The sequence below is a fragment of the Sebastes umbrosus genome, chromosome 3, assembly GCF_015220745.1.
Source record: "Sebastes umbrosus isolate fSebUmb1 chromosome 3, fSebUmb1.pri, whole genome shotgun sequence".
Taxonomy (NCBI): Eukaryota; Metazoa; Chordata; class Actinopteri; order Perciformes; family Sebastidae; genus Sebastes; species Sebastes umbrosus.
Window position 1 is genome coordinate 36,999,880 of NC_051271.1, and position 16,033 is coordinate 37,015,912.

General features: G+C 39.4%; 1 protein-coding gene across 6 annotated transcripts in view; it reads left to right on the forward strand.

The window, feature by feature from the left end:
- LOC119485187 (VPS10 domain-containing receptor SorCS1) overlaps positions 1–12,631 on the forward strand; it is a 209,047-nt gene extending 196,416 nt beyond the window's left edge. For 2 of the 6 annotated variants that reach the window (XM_037764548.1, XM_037764549.1), the window contains exons 22-27: positions 328–440; positions 2,837–2,971; positions 5,538–5,637; positions 7,331–7,436; positions 9,339–9,496; positions 11,997–12,631. In XM_037764548.1, coding sequence (XP_037620476.1) covers positions 328–440; positions 2,837–2,971; positions 5,538–5,637; positions 7,331–7,436; positions 9,339–9,496; positions 11,997–12,058 — 674 coding nt within the window. In that variant the 3' untranslated portion in view covers positions 12,059–12,631. Of the gene's footprint in view, positions 1–327; positions 441–2,836; positions 2,972–5,537; positions 5,638–7,070; positions 7,171–7,330; positions 7,437–9,338; positions 9,497–9,636; positions 9,685–11,996 lie in introns of those variants that run through there. The other 4 variants (XM_037764550.1, XR_005206218.1, XR_005206219.1 and 1 more) reach the window with 4 other exon arrangements.
- Positions 12,632–16,033: the final 3,402 nt, after the last annotated feature.

Here is a 16,033-nt window from a genome sequence, read left to right on the forward strand (position 1 = left end):
GCCCTACATCATCACCAGCAGGCACTATATGCCAGATAAAGTGGTTTAGATAATTTAGATAAACTGTTGGCTTGTTTACAACATTGATTGATGGTCTGATCTCTCATGTTTTTTTGTAACAATGGACTATGCTGTACCGTTGTAGTCATTACTTTGATAAGTTTGACCAAATCTATGAAAATAAGACACAAGTTACAAAAGAAATTGTATTATCCTCGAAAGAGGGTGCAAGATTTTGGTCCACATGAGCTGAATATAAAAGCTGAACTTAATGCATTCAATGAAAAGTAAAAGCAGCTCACACGCATTTACTTTCCCCCCCTGCAGAATATTTCCGCTCTCATCTACTTGCCTTTTCATCAAACCTGGACGACCACAACCCTGATGTTGCAGAATGGAGGCTGGATGTGAGCCGAGTCATCAGGAACTCTCTGATCCAGGTAAAGCTCTCTTAGGTCTTTTCACGGAAAGCGTTGCTTTACTCCGGTAAATATTGTCAGCTCTCGACCGGACCTCTGAAGTTAGTGCAGCATTGACCTCCCTGAGGCTTTGAGACATGATTCTGACTTTTATGATGATAAATGACAAGGCAAGAGGGGAGGAGAGGGGGAAAAATACAGTTCAAGAGCATTGCTGATTGGCTCGCGCACCAATCTTATAGCTATAGCGTATGAGTACAGCCTGTGTGAGTTCAGGGCTGTGCAGTAACAAGGTTGTGGATGTTGTGTACAGGAGAATAAATGTCAGTATGTGCCTAATATGTGCTCTGCACTGACCTGAAAGGACGCTCGGAGTCGACTGCTTTGCAACCTGTCAAAATGTATGATTCAAACCCACGCATGCCATGTCAGGTACACATTTTGCCTCATTAACTTTGTTTTTTTTTAAAACATCCTCGGAACGTCGACGCTTTCCTGATTCCTAGCGGCAAGCAATCTGGGCCTTGCATCATGTTTTCACACTTTTTTGATCCTGCAAAATCAAAATTGATGCCAAAAATATACCCGGCTGTTCAGTCTTCAGTGAACATGTCTGTTTTCTTATTTGTAACTGACATCATTTTCTCATGACAACCCCAGCCTGGAAGGCAGAACACCCAAATAATAAAAAAAATAACTTTCAGGGGAAAATATGACATGATAGCAGAACACATTCGCATTCACAAGATTCACCGCAGCAAAACTATGCAAGCGCTGGGACAAGACTCAGAGGCTTTTGAAGGAATCAGTGCAAACATTTAGTAAATCACAGGTTCTCTATTTGTTCTACAATCACAGCAGACTGAGTAGAGCTGCAACATATCAAGTATCAAGCATCAAAGGTCAGCTACATGATGCTGCTAATAAAGACTCTGAATAGTAATGACTAATACCTAGTACTAATAAAGTTTTCTATACTCATACCAAGTCCAAGAGACCAAACTCCTTGGAATATAGTAAATTATCATGGACAAAACACATAAACAATTTTTTTTATTTTGTATTTAACCTGCATTTAACCAGGAGGTCCCTTGAGATTAAAATCTCTTTTTCGAGGGAGACCCGGCCAAGATGGCACACCATTACAAAGTTACAAAAATTATACAATGGAACATGTTAAAACAGACAAAAGACAACAGATACATAATACAAAATCCAGTTTAGGAATAGCAATTGCACTCTTCAATCTTCCTTGACCAGGGCGCAAAATAGGAGAAAGCTGCTCCACCAAGTTCCGAGCAAATCCTTTGGTACCCGGTAGAGCAGCCATCTAGTGGAGCGAAAGTTATAATAGCTGTTGGTGAGTGATAGGAGATTACACAGATATGAAGGAAGTGGCCCAGTATTGCTTTGTAAATAAAAATATACCAATGCTGCTGTCTCCTTATAAGCTTAATGAAGACCAGAGGAGACAAGATCATAAAGAACACAATGATGTGTACGGGATAATGAGTTGGCTATAAAACACAGAGAACTGTGATACACAGAATCTATAGGCAGCAAATTGTAGAGGAGGCAGCATGCATGTAAACAAATGTCCCCGTAATCTAGAACACTTAAAGGTCCCATTTATAAAAAAGTGAGATTTTCATGTTTTTTTATTATAAAGCAGGCTTAAGGCTCAATCCACAGGGAGATACACACAGCCCGTATTCAGAAACTCTGCATTTGTGATGTCACAAATATACAATATTTAGACCCTTTACACAGATTTAAACGTAAACATTCTAAGTGTGTCCAAGTTTATTTCTGGTGGCAGTGTACTTATGTGAATGTCATCAGCTGACAGGAAGTACACATGGACCCAAGCTGTTGCCTAGCAACGCAATTCTGTTGCAATTTCGTTGCAATTCTGTTGAAATGCGCTAAAACGGAGCCTTTTAAGACAGAGGATAAATACAGGCATATTTAAGCCGGCAGTATAAGGGAAAATAATTTTTTTTTTGAACATTACAGCATGTAAACATGTTCGAGTAGAAACACAAAATACAAGTATGAACCTGAAAATGAGCATAATATAGGACCTTTAAAAACGTAGCCTACACAAGTGTTTTCCTAATTGCTAAATTAAGGCAGGCCCTATTTCGATAATACAAACCCAGCCTAAAAGATAAGATAGTTGCGAAGATGGGAAATAGTATATCTGTTATTAAAAGATGTGCAGAATTGTTGACACAATAATTCTGTAATGTTATGTTGTGTTTTTGTCTTGTCCTGTTTATTCTTGCACTGTCACATTGTATAAGTGTGTTTGTGGACCCCAGAATATCTAAATAAACTAAACTAAACTCCGCTCTGCTATGAATGGATGAACTTTTTTTAACATTCTTACTCTTTTCTGTCTTGTTCCCCTCCAGGCCACAGGCGTGCGAGAGGACCAGCTCCTGGTCACCATCCTCCCAGGTTTACCCACAGCGGCGGAGTTTTTTCTTCTGCCTGACAAACAGTTAACTGAGGGGAAAGCAGAGAAGAGTTCTGCTCATTTAGATCAGGTGAGACAACGACTGCTGCTCTGTCTGCCGCCGTGTGTGCAATAGTCATTCCTTTTTCCAGCCCCGAGACAGATTTTGAGTAGGTGGATGGATTTCACCTCATTATCCTCATTGTAATTCTACCATAACACCATGCGCAAGTTTGAAACTTCCTCTTTTTCTGTTTTTGTGAGTCATGTGTTGATCCTTTTTTTTTTTTCTAGCAGCAGCTTGTCCAGTAATTGCTCCCCCTGAAAAAAATAATCCCAAATTTCAAGTTCATCCTTCCTCCAGCAGATGTCAGTATCGATCCATTGAAGCATGTCCAGGTCTTTACCACGAGTCTAATTCTGGAAATACGCCTGAGGAATCTCTGCAATAGACTCATCAATAAGCTTGACAAGTATTAACAAGTTATCAGGGGGGAACGGCTTTTAAACTCCCTCAAGTCACATCCTGTGGGGTGTTTGGGTGGGAGGGTGGGAGGGTTGGGAGGAGGAGGGCCGGAGTCTCAAGCCTAAAGAGCCAGACAAAGAAATTGTCATGGTTGATCAGTTCACTAAATCACCGGCGTATCAAGATGGACCGAATTAGCTCTGAGCCTCACGTAATAGATAATGACTGATAATAACGTTGGACGTGCTCTTTCTGTGGGGAAGAATTCCACAGGCGTGTGTGTAGAGAGACAGAAACCGGGAAAGGAAATCAATTTGATTTTCTTCTTCCCTCCCCGCTCACACCTGGTTGATCGCCTGGAAAGATCTTCTCCCCTACAAGCCAGCGATAAATCCTCATTCAAGGTTGGCATCTTAAAAGTGTAGAGCGCGCGCTGCTTATTAGAATGTATAATAGATTTACTGACCCTGGTATACAGTGAGGAAAAAGTAATTAGTCATAGTCTAAATTTAAACTGCTAAGAAATATAAAGGGGGGAATGAAGCACTACAGAAATTACTCATATCACTATTAATTTGGGAAATGAGGCAGATAAGATAAATGAAGTCTCCGCAGAGGAAAAAACTGGGATCTGCAGAGAGGAAATGGAGGATTTTGTTTGGTTTTGTGTCTTCTCTATGCGGCTCCGTATATGCTTGTTTCATGCAGTGCAGATGAAAAAGAAAAAAAAAAGAGAAAAGTATTGGAATATCATTGAAAATGAGGCACATCTCATTTTTAGATTGTGTACAAGGATTAGAGCCTCGGGATAGAGATTTATAATTGCGTGAATGAAAGGATCTATGTTGGGGGAAATAGATTGAGAGAGAACGAGATTGGACTTCTTGCTTTCTATGGTTTACCTTCAGGTCAGGGTAATCTGCCCGATTTATATCAAAGTTAGATGTTCTCAGTGCAGAAGATTACTTGCCAGTCTGGAAAGCAGAGATCAAGTGAGGCTGCATCCTATGCATTATGCATTGCGGTGGAAAAGGTCCCACAGACAAAGACTCTTACACAAACAGGATAAGCACAAATGGGGTTGTTGGTGGAGGCAGTGATGTTTCTTTGGGTCATTGGGCACTTACAAATAATGCAGGTAAATATTACCTTTATGATGTTCCGTGTTTAAAGTGCATCAGAGTGGTCATTTTTATGCTGCAATAAATTTCAGTAAGTGTTTTGCCGAGGGTTGATGTGTAACCACTTCACCCGTTTGTTGTCTGTCGTGCATAATGTTAAAGGTCCCATATTGTAAAAAGTGAGATTTTCAGGTCTTTTTTATATTATAAAGCAGGTTTAATATATGCGGCTCTATATACGGAGAAATACACACAGCCCGTATAATACAGACTGTGTGTATTTCTCCGAATATCAAGCGTTTTGATAGTTTAACAGTATTTATATAGCACTTAAACCTGCTTTATAATATAAAAGATTTAAAATAAATCTCACTTTTTACAATATGGGACCTTTAACAATGGATCAAATTTGTGTAATGTTACAGGTATCACTCATGGTAACCAAGCGGCAACCTCAGGGTCTAAAAAAATTAAGTCAACATGCAAAAAAAAAAGAAAACTGCAGTTCTGACAGTGACTCACCTAACTATATTAAGACTTAAAGTTTTGCATAATTAAGGGCGTTGCACTAAGAGACACTCCTAATGCTGCTCTGTGTCTGCTGGATGTGTAAATCAGCAACTGTTTGCTAACTTGTCTGCCGTATCAACTTTACAAGGTGAAAATATGTCAATGTTGTGTTTACAGCTTGCTCTGCTGAGAACGGGGTGGATTTATCGCAGGAATGTCGCCACGGACACCGAGTTTTCATTCACAAACAGAATTTTAAGGCAGATATTTAAACCAGGACACCTTCGGAAGTGTTGTCAAGTGCAAGTGGTATTTGGACTCAATAATTTTTCAGTCTGACATTAAAAAGAATTGGATGAATCTGTGCAAAGATTGATCAGGAAAAGAAAACAAATTCACTCTGAAATGTCAGAACAGAGTTAATAAATGACAAGTCAAAAGCAGAGATAGATGAGACTGAGGTTTGATGATCTCGGCAATGACTTTCCTCAATAGTCACATTTAGATTTGTTCTACAAAATAATGTTGTTCAAATCCTGTTCCCCTCTGTGTCCCAACAGCTCTCCGAGGTTTTGCTCAGCGCCTTAAATCAAAACCTTGTCCAGTTCACGTTGCGGCCAGGGGTCCAAGTCACCGTCTACGCAGCGCACTTATCAGCAGGTAAACACACACGCCGCCTATGTCTGTACAGAGCCGCCCCTTCATGATGTAAGTGGGACAGGACATAAAGCATGCAGACTATCAGGAGACCTAGATACAGTGGACTATGGAAGCCCATAGGGGACTTTATTAAAAATGAAAATGTAATTCCACAACAGCATTATACTTGTCCATATGTGTATGTCTTATTTGAGTAAAATGCAATAGTCATTTTCACATGCTCATATGGGTGTTCAATTACCATAAAATGAAAATGGGAAATCTATTCGACATTTAATTTTCAAACCCCTCTGTACAGTGGACAATATTCAAATGTTAATTCAAATTTAAAAAACGATGTGTTGATGTGTCCTTGAGGAACACACTTAACCCCAAATTGCTTTCCGGACTCTTAGCCATCGGTGTGTGAATGAGTATGATGGGCAAAGTTGGCACCTTGCATGGCAGCGTCTGCCATCAGTGTGTGAATGTGTGTGTGTGAATGCTGACATGTAGTGTAAAGCGCTTTGAGCGGTCGGAAGACTAGAAAAGCGCTATATAAGTGCAAGTCCATTTACCATTTACCAATATAAACAATGTAACCTGATTTGCCGTTTATGCAAGCAATATTTAACAGTCTGAAGATGAAAATAAAAACGTCATTTGACATTTAATTTTCAAAGAGTTAACCTTACTTTAAAATGCAATATAAACAATATAGCCTAATTTTCCATTCGTGCAAACCTTTTTTTCTTTTAAAACCATATTTATTGTTTTTTTTGTTCATTTTGAAACAACAGTCCCCAATAATTATTACGTCCACAATAATAACATTCTCGGTACAAAGAAACTTAACAAACCTATTATTAATATAAAATAAGCCAGTATAGATACAGGTAATAAATATTATTAAAAAAATAGATAAATAAATAAAAATAACATACACACAGTAAAAAAAAATAATTAAAAAGAATAAAATTAAATAAAATCTATTTATATATACATATATATACTGTATACATATATACATACATACACATATACACGCACACACAATATATACACATAGAGAAACACATATACATATAAGCAATTAAATAAATCAATGTACAATTCAGTCATCATTCTATTCTATCTCCCTATTCACATGCAAGCATTTTTTAAGTCAAAATTAAAATTAAAATTAAATTTCCAAACCATTTGAAAATGAAACTAGCGATTGACGTTCAATTTTCAGATGTAACCTGCTCTAAATTGGATGACTGCATTTGCATTTTTTATTAAATAATACATACGTATGTGAAAAATTTAAATGCTATTGAGGAATTACATTTTCATTTTCAAGTTCACATTATCATTTTAATAAAGCCCCCTATGGACAGTCAGGTATATTACTATTTTTGCTGCCCCCCGTCAACTAATAACCCTGTGTCTGATTGGCTCCCACCATGTAGCTACACAGAGACATTCAGAGAGTGAGCATCGTTACAAGTATGTGTGCCTCTTCCTATTGGGGATGCTGCTACTGTCCTAAAGGGGCTTATAAAATAAAGAGTAAGAGAAGTACATACTACTGTATATTAAAATGATTCATCTAGGTGTCAATTTTCCTGTTGACTGCTCGTTGCATGATTCAACTGGGTGGGAAATACAGGTTGTGTTAGTGTGTTGTGTTGCTTACACTCCGTGCCTCTTTGTCTCCCTGTCTCTGCAGCGCCTCTAGTGGACACCAGCAAGACCCACAGTGGCTCTGCCATGCTAATGCTGTTATCAGTAGTGGTTGTGGGTTTAGCTATATTTGTCATCTACAAATTCAAGAGGTAAAGTGTTCACGAAATGTCATGTCTATATAGTCATCACGCTGTACTGTACGTGATAGGGGAGGTGGTGAAAGGTATCGTAGCGCCCTGACAGCTCGGTAAACAAAAGCTGCCTTTCGAGGTAACAGAGAAGGCTGATAGTTGCCTGTCAAGACATCCTCGCCGGCGTACATGGCGCTCCTCCTCAGTAGAGAATTGGCTTTGCGCCCACACATCTGTGGGAATCCTGTGGAGATTCTTTTGTCAGGTCATTCTTTGCAAAAAAGAAATGTCAGTCAGCCTCCAGCCGCTATCAATATTAAGCCCTTTGAACGTGGGCAGTTGACCTTTCTGAAATGTTAAATTATGTCCAAGGTGCAGTTTCAAGGGAAAAGGGCGGAGGATCATGAAGATGTACAGAGACAAATTAAAACGTCAGATTCACAGACCTTATCGCTTTTAGAGTGTTTTCATATCTAGTCCTTTTTTAAATGAACCAAACTCAGTCCTCTTAAAGTGGACCAACAGAAAAGAGACTCAGTTCTTTTTGCGTTAACATTTTCAGTTTATTTTTGGTCTACTTCAGCTCTGATGCTGATCAATGCTTTCCCCTTCAATGACATTTTTAGTGCCGGCACAGGCGCTTCCACACAGAATACTGTCCAGTTCGTCGTAAAAGGGGCATGTGTCTTTTATGTCAGTGGATTCCCCCGCTTTTACTCATTTTATCACGCGTGGTAAAGTACTTTCGATTTCATTTTTTTTTTACTTTGACGCGGCACTGCAGTGCTGTCCTAATGAAGCCCCTCGCTTTCATATGAACTGAACATTGGAGGAAAACCTCAGCGGTTCCTGTGTGTTGTAGACCGTTTGATGTGTTCTTCGTTCCATATGTGGAGAAGTGCAGTAGTTTATTTTTCGGTCCAAACTACTCTTCGTCCACTAGCGGCCGTGGTTCCGTGTTGTTTTTCCGAAGTCACAGTGAGCAAGCGCGTGTGTGATCTGTCTACGGCAGGGGTCTGCAAGCTGCGGCTCCGGAGCCACATGCGTCTCTTTAGCCCCTCTCCAGTGGCTCCCTGTGGATTTTTAAAAATGGAAATGAATAACTGTTTTTTTGTTTACATTTTCATTTTGATTTATCATTGTTGTAGGTCTAATGTACGACGGTACGACGGAGTATTAGGGCCACATTGAGGAAAAAAAATTAATCGGAAATTTCGAGCATAAAGTCATAATATTTCAAGAATAAAGTCATAGGTTTACGAGCAAAAAAAGTCGGAATATTATGAGAATAAAGTCATAATATTATAAAGTAGTAATTTTACGTGTTATTTTATTGTTGTAAAGTTATGACTTTATTCTCGTAATATTACGACTTTTTTCTCGTAATATTATGACTTTATTCTGAAAATCTCAGATTCTTTTCCCTCAATGTGGCCCTAATACTCCGTAGTACATTTACACGTTCACCCTCACTGCATTAGACTTATATTCTATACACTTAGACTATAAACTGTGTTACCTTCATCTCAATGCTCAAATGTTTTGTGGCTCCAGACAGATAAAATGGTAGTAAAGTAAAGGTTGCTGACCCCTGGTCTACGGCAACTCTAGAGGGCTAAAATACACTGGCAAAAAAATCGCAAAAAATACTGACTTATCGCTCGGAGTTCGTTTGGAGGGATGAAAGGGACCAAGTGTGAAAACACTATTTTTTTGTGTAAATTCTGGTTTACATGCAAATGCACTCAATCGTGTCATCAAAAGTTACAAACAAGTTGAATAAATCAGAAATGTCGCCCGGTTGCAGATGGTTATACAAAGCATGTAGTACCACCGATCCCCTAGTTGTGTCCTTGCTGTCTTTGCTTTAGTTAGGCTGCTGTCTTTATCCCTTTGCCTCACTATAAATCTTTCCTCAAGGAAGATCCCAGGCCTCAACGTCTATGCGCAGATGCAGAACGAAAAAGAACAAGAAATGATGAGTCCAGCTAATCCAACAGAGAGCACGCCCAGCTCACAGCGGGACTTGGTGCATTCTTTGGAGATTCTGGACACAGAGTTCAACTCACGGCCCATAGGTAAATATCCACTCTGGTTCGACTCTCATTTGTGGCTGGCATTTTTTATTTAGTTTTCTCCATTGCTCATTTCATACCATTGTGTGTGTGTTGTTTTTTTACGAGACTCATCCTGTACTTTTTTGCTGTGTGTTTCTCAGAAGTGAAATGGTCTGGTCAAGGGGTGAATGACTGCTAAGCAAAAATGAGTATGATGAAAAGTACAGACACTTCTCAGTAGTACAGGAAACACATTGTTCTCCTCAGTACTGACGCCTTTTAACCATCTGAGAATACAGATGGATGACAAATGAAAGAAAAATCCAACATAAAGTGTCCTAGTAAGACATTCGCTCTAAAATCTCCCACAGGTGTTCAGCTGGGTTGAGATCTGATGCTGTGAAGGCCTTAGCATATGATTCACATCGTTTTCATATTCATGACAGCATTTAGTAAACCCCTCGTGCCCTGTGTGGAAACATCTGCATTTCCGTATGTGTGTCCACTCATTTATTCAGGTTTTTCCTGTAATTTGTCACCCATCTGTATTATTATGATATGGTATTTGACTGTGATGGCCTAACATAATGTCTGTTGTTACCCCAACAACCCCAAATCAAAATTATGCTATATTTCGGTGGCTCTATAAATCTGAAATTTTAGGGATTAACACCGCTATCTGTTGGATGTCAACACAACCATATCGTTAACACATATTCACATTCTGTGCCCTGTTTCAAATTTCGTTTAAAGTGAGACTATGTACATTTTGAGAGTATAAATCAAACATTCTCGGCTATTATAAATGAAAAGTTGAATACATAAGCAGTAAAATGCACTCCCCAATTTATTACGCTGTAGAGTTTTGCCAATACAGCCATACTTGGTGTGTTATGGCCAGTAGCTTATATTGGTTAATGTTAGTTAGTGTTAGCAGGTAGATATTGCTGGGTAACTGACACTACTAAATCAGTCGACTGACTTAATCATTCTTTTCTTCTTGTGCTAATGTGACATGTCTTCATATTTGCCATTACCTTGTAATTGTCACTTGTGGCTGCTGTTCTCAAAACGTACATAGTCTCACTTTAATAGCTGCTTTTCTGTTTTCATACATCCTGTCTCATCTAATTCATAATTTACTTTTGGATGGATCTGGGACGGCGTGTCAAATTTTACGCTTGTTACATGCATAGTGCCTTTTGAAAATAAACTTCCGTTTTCACAGGAAGTTGTCGTTAACTTCACTGACTAGCCACTCACGTGACTCACAGGACTGACAATACTAAAGACTAGCGAGTCCTGTGTTTGTTTGACCTGCTGCATTCATTCAAAATCCGGTAAAGTTGTGCAGAGGTGTGCGGAGTTGTGGGTGTGTTTATTTGTGCTTTTGAACATAACCAGTGAAACATTCAGAACAAAATAGGTTCTATCTATCTGATTCACTGCTTTGTTCTCACTAACGCCGCTCCCTCTCTTATTTCACTCTATAGCTTGCTCAACCAACCTGCTCTCTCTCTCTCTTCTCTTGGCTCAATGAGCCGAGGAGGAGGAGCCACCTTTAACAATGGCTCAAATAGCTATGTGTAATGTGGAAAGGTGTTGGCTGTAGTGTTTAAATCCTGGAGACTTATTACCAACTCTGCTTTTTAGCCTCTTTTAGCTTATGTTTTGTTTTTCGGGCCCACAAATTCTTCTCTCTTCAACCATGTTTCCTTTCACAGTAGGCATCTGTTCTTAGTGGAAAAGCTCCAATAAAGCCACGGTACGCTACTTCCCAGCAGTAGGCAGCAGACAAAGTTAGATGACGACAATTTAGCCTCTTGGGGTAATTTCTAATATTTTTTGGGCTCCGGTGTAGCCAGTGGATTACGAATATCCCTATAATGGATAACAGAAGCTAATAGAAATCGTTGAAACGCAATAGCCGTTGAGATCCGAGATTGCATTTTGGCCAATGCTTCTTTTGCTCTCAACACAGACTTTTTACCTGCATGCAACCAAAGCCTGCTCAAACGTGATTTGTCAATACTACTCAGACTACAAATGCTACTCGGACTACAAACAGACTACAAACCAAAAACAGAACACATCCGATACCAAAATCTCGTCCCATTGCGTACAAATTCTTCATTCATATGCAGATATCTGTTTATAGAGATTAGCAGCTCACTGGTAAACATAGTAGAGCTTAAAGCAGCTAAAGAGCCTGATATTGTTCTCAGGAGTTGGTGGAGACCAAAACAGAACTAAAAGGAGATCGGTGACCAAAAACACAATTCCAAATGAATGTTGCTCCATGTTTGCTGGATGTGTAAACTGTTTGCTAACATGTTGTTCGTATAAATATGTCAGTTTATCATAGCTTGTTCCGCTGCCTCCAAGTGGCCAAAAATCAATAAATGCAGTTTTAAAGTATCACCTATAGTAATGCCTCCAGCTAAAATCTTCTGCTTACACAGTGTCTATACAAAACCTCCTCTGATACCTGTTCTTTTTTCTCTGTCCTGTTTATCCCCAGGATGTATGAAACCTCATGTACATGTGAAATTCTCCACAGAACTCCCCACGTACATCGTCTAAACTCTGGACTGGATTACCACTCCAGCTGCGTCATGGATATTTTTTTACCATTCGGGACACAATGGTTTTGAGCTTTATACCTGTGCATGTTGGACCCTGCTGACACATACTGTGCTCTGTTCAAACCAGAAGAAACTGTGTACAGGTTTTTAATTTTCCTTCATGTGCGATAAATTAAACATTTAAAAAAATCCCATTTATTTATATAAGTCAGATACATAATTCAGAGGGAACGCCAGCATGAACTAGAAAGGGTAAAAAAAAATGAAATAAGCAACAATGATTTGGTTTTGCTTACATATCTGAGATTGGTTTGCTGTTCTATGAAGCTAACAGCAGTAGTGTATTATTTATTCATATGAATATACTTTTCTGAAGTATGTTATTGAAGTGAATTACACATTTATTTTGTAAATCATGAATGTCTATGTTATAAATTTGTGTATTTTAATAACAAATGTCATACTAAACAGAAATGCTGTTGTAAAAATATGAATAGGATACTTCAAAGCTTTTGGTCCATTGTCTCTTGAAAAGCTGATTTATGGCACAATACACATTTTTCTACTGAAATATTTCCTTTTTTTCTGATTTTAATTTGTTAACAAAAATACAGGGTTTGTTTTTTCTGGATTAATTTAACCTTTGCTGTTAATCTAATGCTTCTGGTTACTATTTATGATACATACCAGTTTGTGAAATGTTTTGTGCTTCGGAATAAGTGACCACTTGATGGCTAAGATGCTACACTGCACCTTCAGATTGCAAGTGACCCCCCCAAATATAGCATTACACCTTTTTAGGAATAAAGAAGAAACAGGATGGTGACAGGAGGACTATCCCACAAAGAAAAGTATTCCAAAGTGGTTCCGCAGCCAACATCCCTATACTGGAGGCAGAGTACAATTTATCAAAGCTCAGATTTAAGGTGGCAGTTGAAATGAGATACAACTACTTTGTGGGAGAACCCAAAGAGCATGGCAGAGAGAAAGAGAGAGACCGAGAGAGAGAGCGGTTAAGAGAGATGGAAGAGTGCGTTTTGGGGCCATGACACATTAAGAGTGTTCTATTGGACAGAATAAGAAGAGGTTGACTTTTTGAATACTTAATGTGGCCAGTCAAGCTCAAGGCTGGCTAAGGTTGGTGACACATTTAGGCTAATGTCCTGACCCGCTCTCCAGTAGCACCCATCTTCATCCCAGCTCATTATATTATTGCGCTGTATAGGAGCAGGAGAACTAGAGCGCAGATGCTACCAGGCTACACGGATGGTTAGCTTGTTCAGAGGACTGTCAAGCCCCGTGGTACTTTGTGTGCGAAATCTGACAGATGTAAATGCCTGATTGATGCCTTTCAAATCTTCAGAGGCAACCTTTCCGGATTAGTTTTCCCTTTTTTTTTACTTTGTGGGGATGTGGAGATATAGAGTAGAGAGTGTGGTTTTGTCAACTTTGGATGATATTTTCTACGATTGTTCAGTCGCAGCTGTGCAGAAATTGCCACAGTAGATATACCTACGATACAATCAGTAGAGAATGTAACCATAGACCGTGGAGAACAGCGATAATTAGACATTTAAATGCAACACACATTGGCTGCTTTGCATAGCGTTGCTTCACTGGTAACAGTGAAGACCCACTGAACACTATGCCTAGTGAGGAGAAGTTTGCAGCGATTGATTTTTAGATGGAATGCATGTGAATCACTTATCAAGACGTTGTGGGAAATCAGGGGCGGTGGGATTGCCAAATGATGAAAGAATATGTAGGGGTCAAAAGTTCAAATACAAATTTAAAAATCTAAATGAGGGTATTCCTTGGTAGCTCTGTAGGGAAAATACCTGTCAAAAGCATCATTATTCTGAACTCCGGTATTGCACTTTAGTAGGACTCAAACAAATATGAGGTGATGTTTTTGACACACAGTCACTTAAAATTGCTGAATTAAGGCTGAGTGTCCATATAGAATTTGTTTTTCCTCAGTGCAAGCATCTTCTTTCAGTTGTTCCCAATGAGGAGACAGCATACATAAAAAAACAGAGAAAAATGGTATATGGACACACAGCCTAAGTGGTAGGTTGCTTACAAGATTGGATTACTAACCAGGCAATTTGGGCATCTGCCCATAAGGGCCCAGGAACCTCAGGGGGACACTGAAGGCACCATACTGTGTATGAATGAGTTTGTGATAATCTAATCAATTGCAAATATGTTTAATACTGCATGTACAAGTAATAGGCATTTTGCATTAAAATGATAAGGGCCTTAAAGGACCAGTGTGTATGATTTTGACGGGATCTATTGACACAAATGGAATATAATATTCATAACTATGTTTTCAACAGTGTGTAATCACCTGAAACTAAGAATTGGTGTGGTTTCGTTAGTTTAGAATGATTAGAATTAGAATTACTATCTAGAATGAGTCCTTCATATCTACTACACAGGGATCCTCTTCATGGAGTCCGCCATGTTGCTCTGCCATGTTTCTACAGTAGCCCAGAATGGACAAACCAAACACTGGCTCTAGAGAGGGCCATTTGTGCTTTTACATTACCTGAAGACCACCGTATAGTTCCCCAACACGCTTGGAAACACGTGCTTGGAAAGGGAGGAGTGAGCGGAAGTTGGTTGTGATCAGCAACCTCACCTCTAGATGCCACTAAATCCTATACACTGGACCTTAATTTGTACCAATACCAAATTTGTATGCGCCATCTTTTAGAGGGGGCCCTGAGTTATAATCGATTTCAGGATGTATTGTGCTACATGGAGTATTTTCAAGTTACCACAAACTAACTAAAGAGTGGGTTAGTCCAGTCGTGGTTGCCTATTTACGCAATGCTAGCCATCAAGCAAGCTACATTTCCAAGTGTTGGCTTGCCCACAGTGACTAGCAAACAGCTGCAAGGGGCAGTGTTGAAAGTCTGATTGAAACCTGATTGTTTTGCTTTCCGGTGGCTCTCCACCCTAACACACACCAGATTTGCTGTTCAGACAGAAGAAGCCGCCATAGTATATAGAAGGTGGGGTGTGTGTCACTCTGAGGAGTGAATGTGATGCAATTACTGCTACTGAAGTAGGATGGCGACATATCCTGGCAGCGTGCAAAGAGCCTGAAGCTTGAGGGTATGTTTGCGTTAGATACTGAGGTCCGAATGTTCAGGTATTTTTCTCATTTTGCTACTATCGGTGCATAACAAAGCAGTTCATTTCCAGAGCAACATGTCACCATGCACTGTTTCTCTTATTCAAGTCCCTGCTTCTTAAAGTTACATTGTAGAGAATCGGGAAGCCTTTGACCATGACGATCAACTTTCCCTCCAACTTGTTTTAAATTCTTTTTGGTAGTTGAGTGGAGGAAGGGTATTTTGCATAAAGTTGAACCTTTCTCTTTTGCTACTGAGCAACTTTTGAGTGTTCGAGTAGTAGTTGACAGTGCTACTTGCATCCTGTCTAAGTGTTTGAGCCCATACGTGTGAATGGGGGTATGATGTGTCAAGATACCGCCGGTGTGCATTGCCCCTCAATAACTGTGGTTAACAGTTTTTTTGGATAAAGTGTGAGCAATCTGTTTAAAACGAAGCATTTATATTTCAAAGTTGCATGATACGGCGATTTCGGTTACAACTCTGCGTCCATCTTCATTTCCATTGTAGCTATGTGTGTGTTCCATCTGAGTTTGCAGGACATCATTTGCACTCAGCTATGAGGTGATTTATCTTGTTCGACTGCATGGTGTATAAGGGTAATTTTCACATTTTGGTGGTTGGAGTTTTGTAAATCAGCAACATCAATGATATGTCAAGGAATGTAGCAATACCTTAATAATGAGATTTTCTATGATTAAGGAGAATTAAGGATTTCTTTTCAAGTTCTGCAAAGAGTTCTGGCTCTGATTTTAACAGCTTGAGGGAGACATAAAGTAGCCTGTAACCCCAGACACAACCGTCAGAAACAGCAGAAGTAGTACTAA